General features: G+C 39.1%; 1 protein-coding gene across 2 annotated transcripts in view; it reads left to right on the top strand.

Moving 5' to 3' along the window:
- Window positions 1-7,960: 7,960 nt before the first annotated feature.
- The window catches only part of NDC1 (NDC1 transmembrane nucleoporin), a 48,032-nt gene continuing 41,987 nt past the window's right edge, over window positions 7,961-14,005 (top strand). For both annotated transcript variants that reach the window (XM_069477960.1, XM_069477959.1), the window contains exons 1-3: window positions 7,961-8,044; window positions 9,706-9,826; window positions 12,447-12,548. In XM_069477960.1, the coding sequence (XP_069334061.1) occupies window positions 7,988-8,044; window positions 9,706-9,826; window positions 12,447-12,548 (280 nt within the window). In that variant the 5' untranslated portion in view covers window positions 7,961-7,987. The remainder of the gene's footprint in view (window positions 8,045-9,705; window positions 9,827-12,446; window positions 12,549-14,005) is intronic.

The following is a 14,005-nucleotide window of genomic DNA, read 5'->3' as shown; positions in this document are numbered from 1 at the left end:
TTTTCCTCCTGTTAGAACACTGGGTTGAAAGAACCTGTTCATTTACAACCCAATTTGACACACAAATTTTAGAAAATTCTCTTAGGCTCTTTGAGTGCCTCTTAAAGGTAGCATGACTTCCCAGCTAGAGTGCATTAAAGAAAGAAACCAGTGACACGGCAAAAGTACTTTTTTTAATACATTTTGTTGAAAATGCATACTATCAGGGAGGCTGTGCTTCTGACAGGCAAGGATTCCTGATTTCCCACTGTTTCTGTTGTCCTCTCCCAAACAGAGATCCCAACCTAGTTCTGAGACAGCTATAAAGACACATTGGGACTTAAAAGGTGGACCATGCAGATGAAGACACATAAATTTGGGCTGCAATGAGCTTAATGTCACCGTGGCAAATCTCTTGTCAAATGCTGAAGATCCTTCCCACGTGTTTACTCAATAAATATATACTGAGCACCTACTATGTGCTGGCCACTATTCTAGGTACTGGAGCTAGAACAGTGAACAAAACAGACAAGCTCCCTGTTCTTGTGGATCTCACAGTCCAGTGATCACTGCTCTGTGGCTGCCAGCCTCAAGCTCTATTTTCTATATTTGTAACTTTCTCTTAAATTCTTTGATTTCTCTTTATTCATTCTGGGATGTAAATTTTCTCCTTCTTTTCACTTTTTATTCCCTTAAAGCATTATACGGGGGCTGGGTGAGGTAGCTCACGCCTATAATCCTAGCACTCTGGGAGGCCAAGGTGGGAGGACTGCTTGAGCTTAGGAGTTTGAGACCAGCCTGAGCAAGAGCAAGACCCACCATCTCTACTAAAAATAGAAAAATTAGCTGGGCATTGGTGGTGCACACCTATAGTCCCAGCTACTTGGGAGGCTGAGTCAGAAGATCGCTTGAGTCCAGGAGTTTGAGGTTGCTGTAAACTACGATGATGTCACTGCACTCTACCCAGGGCGACAGAGCAAGATTCTATCTCAAAAAAAAAAAAAAAAAAAGTAATAAAAAATAAAGGAGAATAATACAACCTCCCCCCCATAATTAAAAATTTCCTGGAAAAAAAAAGACTACTTATACAAAGGGCACATCTTATACTTTGGGAAATCAATGCAGAAGATCAACACTGAGACATATTCTAGTAAAATTCATGTCTTTTAAAGAAAAAAAAATCTAGGACATCTAGGCTAAAAGAAAAATTCACTTACAAGGGAAAGAAAATTAGAATCATTAGACTTTTTGACAGCAGTGCTTTATGTCAGAAGACAATTGTAACATCCAAGATACCCAAAGAAAGAAAATGTGAGCTAAGGATTTTACATCCAGCCAAACTGACTTTTAGGTGTAAAGGCCACAGACAAAATGTCATCAACATGGAAGAACACAGGGAATATTTCCATGAGACCTTTCCAAGGCATCTTGTAGGGAATGTACTTCAGACAACCCAAATGACCTGTGAGACACTGACGTAGCAGGTGGCAAGCACTAAATATGTATTTACTTGTACTAAGAATAAATGATGATTATAAAGGAGAGAGTATAGTTCGTAAAGGTTATGTGCCCTTAAAATGGATATGCAGTATAACTCAAAACAGGAAGGAGAATGGGAAGAGCATTTTTAAAGCAGGAAAGCTCGCTGATTGCCTTATAGTTAGTATCTGAGAGTAAAAGAATATTGCTTCAAATCTCACTCTGGAGGAAAAGAAAGGGAGGAGAGAGAAGTTACTAAATAATGTCTATGTTGTTCATAAGAGGAAAACAACAGACAATAATCATCCCTCCCCCAAATAGAGGATATTAAAGATGTTATATAAAGGAAATGATTAGAACACAAATACAAACATTCGCAAATATGACGAAAAAGGAGAGAGCAAACAAATAAAATAGACCACACGGTGAAAAATTCTTCATATAGAAGAGTCGAAATGTTCAAGTAGATACGAGTGAGTATGAATCTCTTTCTAAGCTTGGCTTCCTCTGTAAAAGAGTATATATATGATCAATTTTTTTTTTTTTTAAAGATGGGGTCTCCCTCTGTTACCCAGGCTGGAGTGCAGTGGTGTGATCATAGTTTCCTGCAGCCTTGAACTCCTGGGCTCAAGCAAACCTCTTGCCTCAGCCTCTGGAGTAGCTAGGATCACAGGCACAAGCCACCACGCCCAGCTATATAATCAATCTTGAAGGGCAAGTGTGACAATTAAATTTATATATGTGACTTACAGTGTTCAATTCGTAATGTTCAACCAAAGCAGGGTCTTTAGCCTTCTCAGTTAGGAAGGGGCAAAATTAGGACTTAAACCCAGGACTGTCTGGCTCCAAAATCTGTGCTTTCTCTACTATGCTACTGAAGGCAGGATGTATCCAATGAGTGACAGAATTACAGGATTTTTAGAAGAAGGAGAAATTCAACAGGAAGGGCTTCATGGAAGACATGGAATTTGAAGATGCAGAGAGTTCACCTGAAGCAGAGACGTGAAGACAGAAAAAAACATGATGTGATCATGAGGAGAGGGATGTGTAAGCAGATCAGTTTTAGTTTCTTTGACCTATACTTGCTGCCTTCATCCATTTCCCAAAAATAACTCATAAACTACAAACCAGTAAAACCAGTTCTACCAGATGCATCGGTTGAAAGTATGGTTGAGGAGAGTGAGTGTGTAAAGATGGGGCCTTGTATACTAGACAGGAAGGTCCCGACATGAGGGACTGTGCTCCAGTATGCCTGGCCCACACTCATTGCCTGGTAAATGTGGGTGGGATGAATTAATAAGGTAATATATAAAACAAAGTTTTTTGAGGACTTTTCAAATCCTCTTCAGGTAACTGCATTTCTTGGCTTACCATTGGTATTGTTTGGGATAGCTTAGGTTATTCTAAAATAACAAATAAATCCAAAATATCAGCACCTTAAAACAACAAGGTTTTATTTCCTGCTCATATTACAAGTTCCTCACAGGTTGGCAGGAGACTCTGCCCCTCATAGTCACTCAGGCACCCTGGGTGATGGAGCAACCACCATTTCCAATATTGTTGGTCACTGGGCCAGAGGAAAAGAGAGCTCTGGAGGGTCTCACAATGGCAATTAAATTCCATTTGAAAATGACACATGTTGAGGACGGGGTACAACTAATACCTCTGCACTCAGAGGTCCCATGTTTCTTTTCTAACCCAGGACATTATGTGCAAGGCAATAGGAAGGACCCACAGTCCTACTGGTGTCTTCAATACCAAGCGGGGTGAAATCTCTCTTATCAGATATCTTCCATGTCGACTTGTTAATCCTGACCGTTGCAGTTGTTGGTTATGCCCTTTTTCACCTGGTAATCTATTGTAGATCTACCGCCAAAACTTTGTAATAACATAAGTAAGTATAAACCTTCCATCTAGAAAAACAATGACACATGTCACTTCTGCTCACAATTCATTGGCTAGAGCTGTCACATGGCTGTACCTAACTTCAAAAGGGACTGTCAACTGCAATCCTATCACGTGCCAAGACAGCAGAGAGCTGGAAATACTCAGTGAACAGTATTAATGACTATCACATTACTTGAAAGGTGAGTGAGGGGTCTCAATTTTAGATAGCTTGATAGGAATGAAGATTATCCATCTGCCTTTTTGCAGTTGAGGAACCTGATGCACTGAGAGGTTGAGTTACTTGCTCAAGCTAACCTGCTATTAAGCAAGGGGCTAGGATTCAAATCTGAATTTGTCTGACTCCAAAGCCTTTACCTATTGCCTCACAGACATTTAAGTATTTCTGTGAAAAGCCTTTGATCCTGCATCTTCCTCTTATACTTGGAGATGAGGCACCATGGAGCCTCACCTTTACCCACAGATTTCATTTTACCACCTCTGTATCATTGGCAGAGGGTTAAGTCAGTCTTTGTAAACAACCTAAGCCATGTTTAAAGGAAGAAAAAAACATTTTTTTTTGTTTGTTTTTTTGAGACAGAGTCTCACTCTGTTGCCTGGGCGAGTGCTGTGGCATCAGCCTACCTCACAGCAATCTCAAACTCAGGGCTCAAGTGATCCTCCTGCCTCAGCCTCCCGAGTGGCTGGGACTACAGGCATGAGCTACCATGCCCAGATAATTTTTTGTATATATATTTTTAGTTGTCCATATAATTTCTTTCTATTTTTAGTAGAGATGGGGGTCTCACTCTTGCTCAGGCTGGTCTCGAACTCCTGACCTCGAGTGATCCACCCACTTCGGCCTCCCAGAGTGCTAGAATTACAGGCATGAGCCACCGCGCCCGACTGAAAAAACCATTTTTGAAGCCTGGGTTACACACTTTGCTGTACTATATGGGTTTTCCCTCCTGGATCTCCATCTCTCTTCATTGATCTTTTCTCTGAGATCGGATCCCTAAGAACCAGGCAGCAGGGGACAGCCCCACCTAACAGCCAACAAGGAGCACAGCCTTGCTCCAGAGAAGGGGCATCAAAGGAAGGAGAAGGAGCCTGAACCTTCCTTTCAATTTGCTGAACATTTCAAATTCTCCCCCAAGGCTTGGAGTTTGATTTAAAAAATAATAATGATAATAATAGTGGTTCAGGTTTATCCTAACACACATGTTCTCCATGCCCCACAGGGATATATCATCTCTGTGTTTTAAATTTATTTTTTTCTTGATTCACTAGGACTCACCAAAAAAATACTGCTGCACAAGAGACTCGATGTTCAAAGGGTTGTCTTTCAAAATAAATGTCTTTATTTTGCCTTTGCAAATGGCTAATCACATTTTATCAAGAGTTAGCAGCCTTTTCTCTTGGAAGGACTGAATTTGCAACTGAACAGATTATAGATCAGGAGAAAGAAGGGTTATTTGCCACCACTACCCCTTATATTTTTCAGGCCATAAATTATTAAGACTATACAACAAGGATTTAAAATGAAAACTTTAGGAAAATGATGGCTCCTTTAAAAATAGTAAGGCAATTTGAAAACCAACAAAAAGTAATTCCCACATCCCTGTAAATATAAAGTTTTAAATTATTCTTTAAAATATTTTCCTTTTTTTCCTATTTATTTTCTATCAGTGATTTCAGAGAACATCCCTATATGTTGTTGGGAAAGAGGGTGATGATTTAAAATGAGAGTCTAGATTCTTTACAGACTCCCATTATTCGTATGTTAGACCTTCTTTGCCTATTTTCTCTATTTGTCACTTTAAAAAATTATTTTTTCTTTATTCCTTTTTGAATAAAAAACTGATTTTCTTTTGTTATGGCATTACTGTTGTGTTTCTTTGTTCTTGAGTTCCTTCTAGTTCAACCTCTATTTTAATACTAATTCTTCTTTTGATTTCCTCTATCACATAATTTCTGTATTTTTCTAATATTAATTGATATTGTTCTTTTATATCTTATATAATTTTCTTAGTTTATTTTATTCTACTTTGAAGAATTAGGTTATAGTTTTCATCTATTTAGTGCACATGTCTTTCTGAAATACTTTTATTGTCTATAAGGATGCTCTTTAATGTTTCTTTTACATGTACTTAGATAGATAAAGACCCTACTTTGCCAAGACCCTACAGCTATTAAATGACAGAGCAGGTATTCATACCTATATTTATTTGACTCCAAAGCCTATAATCCTTCTACAGTGTACCAGATAACTTACAAGCAAAATCTCAGTTACTACAGCATCTTGCAAGATGGTTTTATTATGGACAAGGAAACTAGGGCTCAGGGAGCAACTGCAGATACTTGTGGGCACTTGTGGTGTTTTTAACAGCTACAGAGTACTAGCTCCTCAGTTCCTGCTCAAAGCAATGGTGTAGTTCTGACAGCAGCAGGGGCACCACGCTCAGCAGCTCATAAATGAATGTTGTCTCATGGGCTTTAATGCAGAGGAAGTAGTAATTTCCTGATACTTGGGTAATAACTCCGTTCTGCCGTTTGCTACTACAACCCTGTTCTTTCTTTCTTATGCTCTTTCGGACCCCCAGCACTTTTGTTATCAATTCCCTGCATTAAATCCTTCTTTGATTTAGATATCAAAAGATGTTGTCCTGAACAGACACTTTCTGAGACAGTTCATTTCTTCCCTTCATTCATTATTTTGGTCATTAATCAAACATTTGTTGACTACATACTTATGTAATGGGCATTTTTTTTTCTGGCTACAAAGTTTCTGCTGAAGTGTGATGGGCATTTTGGAAACAATGATAAACAAGACAAAGTCCCTACCCTTGTGAAGTTTGTGTACTAGTGGGAAATCAGACAATAAGAAGTAAACAAATACACAAGATGATTTAAGAGTGTAATTGGTACTATAACAATAGAAGTGGCTTAAACAATAAATAATTGTCTCTCTTGTGTAAATAAAGTCAGGAGGTAAAGGCAGGTAATCCAGGACTGCTATGATTGCTGTAAATAATCATGTCTTTAAGCTCAGTACTTCATTTTCCTGTACTGTCACCCTCTTCCTGTGGTCTAATATGGTGCTACAGCTGCAGCCAACACATCCAAAATTCAGGCAGCTGAATGGAGGAAGGGATTAAGAAGAGGTAAATACCATGTACTAGTTCTTTTTTCAGGGAGTTTCTGGGTAGCTACCATGCAATACTTTGATTGTATTTTATCGGACTGAACTCAGTTGCCTGGCCACACCTAGTTGCAAGGGAGCCGAGAAATGTAACCTTGTGCCCAGTTAAAAATTGGCGGTTCTATTACTAAGAAAGGAGGGGAGAATAGATGCTGAGATAGAAAACTAGTAGTCTCTACCACAGGAAAACAAGTTTCTGTGATTTCAGGTAACCTGAGATGTGTCTATGAACACTCATTTGGACTGATTCTTTATGTTTCTTCACCACCAGATAGAAGGTTACTTCTTGGCAGAGACTTGGTCTATCAGTTGTGTTCCCAGTATGTCCTGCAATGCTTTAGACATGATTGCTATTAACATGGTTTGGAAGTGAATATGCTATAATCTTAAAGCAACTCAGGAAGCCATTATTAGCAAACATTACAGAGCAGTATATGTGATCTCAATTTCTCTCACTAACCTATGAGTTTCTTCAGAGTCAGTAAGTCAGTAAATCAATGAAACTCTCTCTCTTTCTAGAGTATTGAATGTTGACCATGGCATATAATTGAGTATAAAAAGGTGTTAGCAGTATGTATCCAGGGATCTCACTGAGGTATAAAGCAATCAGAGAAGGCTTCATTAGGTGAGACTTGGGTTCGTGAAAGGCTTTTTCACTTACTGGCAGGAAATCAATGATAATCACTATTTGTATAGCATATTATTCACATCCTCATAACATCTCCAGGATATTTTTATTTTCATCCTTATTTTACAGATGAAAAAATTGAGGCTCAGAGAAGGTCAAGGTATTCCACTTAGCAAATGGCAGGGCTGGAACTAGACACCAGAGCACATGAAACCAAATGCATCTCTAGAGAGATTTTTCGATTTCAGTGAAATTACTGAGTATCTATTGTGGAGAGAGCCACAACATCCTTTGATTTCACTTTTAGGCGGTTGACAAAGGAATTGGGAAAAATGAAGGCAAAGCACTTTGTCAGATCTTTCTCACTGCAGAATGCCAATCAATCATATTGTGGCTTGCACTGGCTCTACAGAAGACTACGATTCCCAGGATGCTGTACTCTAGAACTCCGATCCCAGGATGCAACGCCCCGCCTCCTCCAGAGGGCCCTGGAGACCACAGTTCCCAGCATTCAGTGCCCACCCCTGTTTCTGGCGTCCCGCTGGGCCCTGCTTCCCAAATACCTTTTGGACTCCAGAGGGCGGTTTCTGGAGTCACAGTCCCCTCTGGGGGACGTGTCTACGGGGCAGTTCTGGCCCGTTGAGCTTGTCCAGACGCAGTCTCGAAGGGATGAGTTGGGGCCTGGGGCGGGCTTCGCTCAGGCAGCGCTTAAGGCAGCCCCAACAGGGTCCTGCTGGGGCCTTCCTCCCTTTGAACCGTGGTGGCGGGCGGGCACTCTGTCTCCCGCACGCCTTAGAGTTGGGGCCGCCATCTCCATGGCCACGGCTCTGAGTGGGCCCTGCGCTGGCAGGTCGCGGGACATACTGTGGCGCGTGAGTGCGGCGCGCGCTGCTAGGGTCGGGCTGGGCAGACGGGCTCTGACCGCGCGTGCGCGCTGGGAGAGCGGGGTGGGGGTGGGGGCGGGGGCGGCCCGAGGGTAGCGTGCGGAGGGCGACTGCTTGGCGGGTTAGGGGGCGTCCTGAGTGAAGGCTGCTTGCGGGATGAGAGAGGAGTCCCGGGTGGAAGCTGGTCGGAGTGAGAGGGACGGGCTGAATTGAAAGGGGCAGAGAATGGGGAGATTTATGCAACGGTAGTGTAAAATAAGCAGGTGCAAAATAAGCAGGTGCAAAATAAGTAACTTGATTCCCTGGAACTGTCCAGAACTAGAAAGAATGTGGCGTGTCTTTAGCAGAGGCTGGGGTTGGGGACCAGGCAAGCAGGGCAGGTATTCTTTGTAAGTTAGAGTTAGGTATGCACTGTGGGACTGAGCTGAGGGGAGAGTACTTCCACCTTGAAGTTGTTAATAGTACTGCATCCGTTCTGTGGAGGGCCAAGTTAGAGCAGTAAGATTCCTTTTGGAATAGTGCTTCTACCCCAGCATACTGCCATCTGCTCTGTGTCCCAAACTAAAAACTTTTGGGTCCTTAACTCTTATCTATTCTTTCCCACCTATATTATCAATCACGAAGTCCTGTAGGTTCTACCTCACAAATGTGGCTGCAGTCTTTTCCTTTTTCCTTTCCGGTTGCCATGGCCTTTGTTTAGACATTGACTATAATCTTTGGCTTGGGCTTTGGTCTTTGTTGGCGATGGACTGCTCCTAACTGCTTTGTTTCCTGTCTGGTTCTGGTCCCTTCTGAGCCATCTTGCAGCCACATTAAATAAACACGAATATGTTTTACCTTCTAGGACATAAATTCGATTGTCACTTTTGAGCTTAAAACTCCTCAGTATTTTTCCTTGTATTTACTTATTCAGCAGTAAATATTTTGCCTTCTGCATGATAAGACACTGGCGATTCAGACATGAATGCAATGCTACAATACAGTAGTTGCCCAGTAAGGAGCACTTATCTAATAATTGTAAATAAAATTACAATATACAGATGGCTCCCATAAAATGTATGCATCCTTTATTTATTTATTTTGAGACAAGGTTTCACTATATTGCCCAGGCTGGAACCTTGAACTGTGCTCAAGTGATCCTCCCAAGTAGCTAGCATTACAGGCCAGCGCCACCATACTTGGCTAACTTTTTTTTATTTTTAGTAGAGACAAGGTCTCACTACATTGCTCAGGCTGGTCTCACACTCCTGGCCTCAAGCAATCCTCCCGACTTTGGCCTCGTAAAGCACTGGGATTACAAGTCAGCCTTTAGATATTAATGTAAGTGTCAGTTCAACCTAGGGAGATGAGTAGTAGGTGCTGTAAAATATAGTTATAAAACTAAATAAGGCAATCTCACCCTTCCCCCCAAAGTGTGATATTTAATGTTGCACCTGACTCTGGACTAATGCAAGCATCAGTTCACTGATATTGCAAGATTCTGTAGTGGTATGTAATGTTATTAATAGCAGTAACCATTTGGGTTGTGTCCTGTGATTGGGTTATAAATATTAGTGATTAACATCCTGTGTGAAAAGATAGGATTTGCATAACTGAAATAATTTAACTGACTTCATGATTGTGAGGGTTTTTTTTTTGTTTAATTATAGGTTTTGGGCTGGAGGATAGTTACAAGTATTGTTTGGTCAGTGCTCCTTCTACCCGTCTGCACCACAGTATTTATAGTCTTCAGCAGCATTGATTTATTTCATCCTATACAGTGGCTGTCAGGTAAGTGATACTCAATTTGGGGAAAACAAATTTACAGGACCTACTTCTCAACACAAAAATTACATTATATTTCAAAAAATTTATTTTTAATTACTGCCTGTGTTGGCACCTCAAAAACATTTGCTTTGAGATAATTTTAAGTCATTCCCTTTATAACATAAACCAGGCCAGGTGTAGTGGCTCACGCCTGTAATCCCACCACTTTGGGAGGCTGAGGCAGGAGGATTGCTTGAGCCTAAGAATTCAAGACCAGCCTGGGCAACATAGAGAGACCCCATCTCTAAAAACAAAAAAATTAGCTGGGCGTGATGATGTGTGCCTGTAGGTCCACCTTCTCAGGAGGCTGAGGCATGAGCATATCATACCATTGCACTCCAGCCTAGGTGACAGAGCCAGACCTTGTCTCAAAAAAAAAAAAAAATTACTAAATTCATTAATATATAACTATTTTATGTTAATAATAACTAACCATTATTGTCCATTTAGTATGTAGCAGACACCATGCTAAGCACCACATGTATTAATGCATTACCTCTTATCCTCCCTATAACTCTGTATAATAAAGAGCTGTTATTTCTACTTTATAAATGAGGGAACTAAGATTCAGGTTAAATAATCTATGATTTGAACTTTCGTCTCTGACTTCCAAGCCTGTATTTTTTCACTGCACCATAGTAGAATTAAAAAAATAAAAAAGAGACAAATGTTGCCTAAAATAATAGGTTTTGAAGTCTTTAAATTCTTGCTTAAGGCTAAGAAGTACAAATATTCTTTTTTTTTTTTTTTTTAAGGGACAGGATGTTGCTCTGTCTCCCAGGCTGGAATACAGTGGTACAATCATAGCTCACTGCATCCTCTAACTCCTGGGCTCAGGCGATCCTCCTTCCTTAGCCTCCCAAGTAGTTGGGATTACAAGTGCAAGCCACTGCACCTGGCTACACAAATACTCTTAATTCGTTTTTTCCCTTCTCAACAACAGCAACAATAAATTTCTTTTGCAAAGTGGGAAGTGAGTTTTTAATTTCATTTTTTACAAGAAAATGCCAGTTTTTAAGGAGTTAGAATCTTTACTTTATGGCCTTTGGAGATATTGCTTTTAAAAATTTAAGTCATGTTACATTTTTGGTTGATTTATGTTCATCATTTCTTGGATGGATCCCATAGGTCAGTGGTCCCCAACCTTTTTGGAACCAGGGACCATTTTCATGGAAGACAATTTTCCATGGACCGGGGTCAGGGGGTGGTTTTGGGTTGATTCAAGTGCATTACATTTATTGTGTACTTTATTTCTATTACATTGTAATATATATGAAATAATTATTTGTATGAAATAATTATACAGTTCATCATAGGTTTGGGACCCCTGCCATAAATCAAATGAAATTAAGTCATAAGCTAGCGCAGGAATAGCAGATATTTCTTTAGCCACCTTCCCTGCGTTTATATCACTCATTGATCATGGCTGTCTAGTTGCAACCTCAGAATACTCAATGTTGTATTCTAGAGCCATTACCAATTGTTCAGAGTTGGTACTGGGGATGATAACCTTTTGATATTTCATGGTCAGGGGCCTTTTAATTTAGTAACATTTTTGTCTCCAGATTGGATTCGATATATGCCATTTTTCTCATCAGACATTACTTGTCCTTTTTAATTATTTATACACAAAGACTTTTTTTTTGTTAGAGATGGTGTCTTGCTATGTTGCTCAGGCTGGTCTCAAACTCCTGGGCTCAAGGAATCCTCCCACCTCAGCCTCTGGACATGCTGGAATTACAGGCATGAGCCACTGCGCCTGGCCTCACAAAGTCTTTTCAGAGAAATTGTACTCTTTTCTTACTTACCTTCAGTCACATGAATCATTTCTTTCATTCTTTTGGCTCAATATAATGTTCAGGTTTAATTGTAGAGGCTTAAAATATTCTTCATTAATTTTGGTCAGTGAATTGTGCTTTTAAAAAATCATTGGTTTCATTATTAAGTCTTATTCAGTAAACATATGTTCTTAGTGTTTTGATTTCTCTTGTTCATGTTTCTGGGCATAACATGTACATGTTTTAAACTCTGAAATGGAATGTTGATTGTTGAACTACTCTAAAATGTGAATGTATTAGTATTTCACAGGGACATCACAATTTTTTGTTTTTTAGTTCAGCTCATTTAGGTGATTTATGAATTATGCTATTTCCAAAAATGTTATTAATACTTTGATTTTGGCTACAGGAGCTAATTGCATGTATCAAGATATCTGAAAAATACTGCTTACATTTTAAAAAGAAGCTTTGTTGGTTTATTACTAAATATGGGTGTTCTCTTTCACATGATGAAATATTTACTTACGGTAGTATTTCGTGTGATGTTAACTGGGTCATTTAAGAGAATTTCTTAATTTTAAAGTACCCAAAGCCAGGTCCAAATAACTCACACTGTAGTTCTTGAGTTGATATCCCATTGAACCCATCAGCAATGTACAGTTAAATTCTTGAAAAAAAGATAACTTTTAAAATTAAATTATAGTTGTGGTTCAAACTCTTTTTATATTGCAGTATGCTGAACATGACTACATGACTGAATAACTTCCCTAATTTATCTCTTATGTGTCTCTTGTCTTTCTCTTTAGATTCTTTCAATGATCTATATAGTTCCTATGTAATCTTCTACCTCCTGCTGCTGTCAGTGATAATAGTAATAATAAGTATTTTCAATGTGGAATTCTATACAGGTGAGTTTTCAATTATTAACCATCTTAGAAATATATGAATTTATTTAACTAAGGGCAGACTCAGTGCATTTTATATGTGACTGTGTATAACATGCTATGTTTTGTGACAAAATTTTAAAAATGTATACACAATCATGTGCTTTGAATGTTGTATCTTAAAATTTATTTGGGTGCTAGTTTTTCTGTGTTTAAAATATATTTAGGTCTTTTAGGACAAATATTGTGTTATATCACTTATATGAGGTGCTTAGAGTAGTCAAATTCATAGAGACAGAAAGTAAAACAGTGATTACCAGGGACTGGGGGAAGGGGAAATGGGGAATTGTTTAATAGGTAAGAGTTGCAGTTGGGGAAGATGGAAACGTTTGGGGGATAGTTGGTTTTGATGGTTACACAATAACGTGAATGTATATACAGAACTGTCTACTTAAAAATGGTTCAAGTGGTAAATTTTATTGTACATTTTACCATAATAAAAATTTTTAGACCTTTTAATAATTCACAACTGATATTAAAGCTGTGATTTAGCAGATGTATTATAAAAATAATTCCTTTATAGGGAAGACCAGATGATTTCTAAGTTGTTTTTGAAATAAATCTAGAATTTTCCAAAAAAAAAACTTTAAAAATACTGTTTTACCTTGGGAGAATCACCTGCTAGATTCCAAAGCTTTTTATTTTTCTCAATTTCTCTTCTTCGTCTTCCTGCTTTTTTAGATTCCTTGAGTCTGTCCTTAACATATAATAAGCTTTTTCTGACACTTTTACTTTTTACTATAATACCATTACCATTTTTAGCTCTTCAGTACTTCCTTGTAAAATATGGTGTAAAATTTCAAATCCTAATTTTGGATGTTATAATACATATCCTTTTCCTTTGCTTTCCTAATTCCTCACTACTGGCTGGTGGGTCTCTGTTTCCACTCAAGCTTATTCAGAACTTATAGCCACACTTGCAGAGTGTTCTGATCACACTCTCCCAAGTACCTGTGTCATCTTCTGTATGTAGATATGCCAGATGAAGGCATTCCAGCCAATCATTCTTAAAGTCTGCCTAGTCACTTTGGCTCATTCCTTCAAGAGCATTCCTTATGCATTTACTATTTGCCATGCATTGTGTGGGGATAAGAGATAAATGATATGGTTCCAGCTTTCTCCAGGGGACCATAATTAATGGGAGACAGTAAATGTTAAGCATATTCGATGACAGTACAATGGGTAGAGTGGGAGTACATAGGAGTACCACTTATCCAGCATGGGAACTTCCTGGAGGATATGATGCTTCAACCAAGCCTTGAAGGATGAGTTGTATTAAGTAGACAAAGAAGGAAAATGATGTTCCAGAGAGAAAATATAACTTATACAAAAAGGTTTGATGACATGAGAGTGTTTAGTATATTCAGAGTATTATAAGTGGACATTTCTGATAGAGAGAGGTGATAGCAGCCTATTCTCCA

The sequence above is a fragment of the Eulemur rufifrons genome, chromosome 8, assembly GCF_041146395.1.
Source record: "Eulemur rufifrons isolate Redbay chromosome 8, OSU_ERuf_1, whole genome shotgun sequence".
In the NCBI taxonomy this organism is placed as follows: Eukaryota; Metazoa; Chordata; class Mammalia; order Primates; family Lemuridae; genus Eulemur; species Eulemur rufifrons.
Note: the sequence above shows the minus strand (reverse complement) of the source record. Positions and strands in the feature narration are given on the sequence as shown.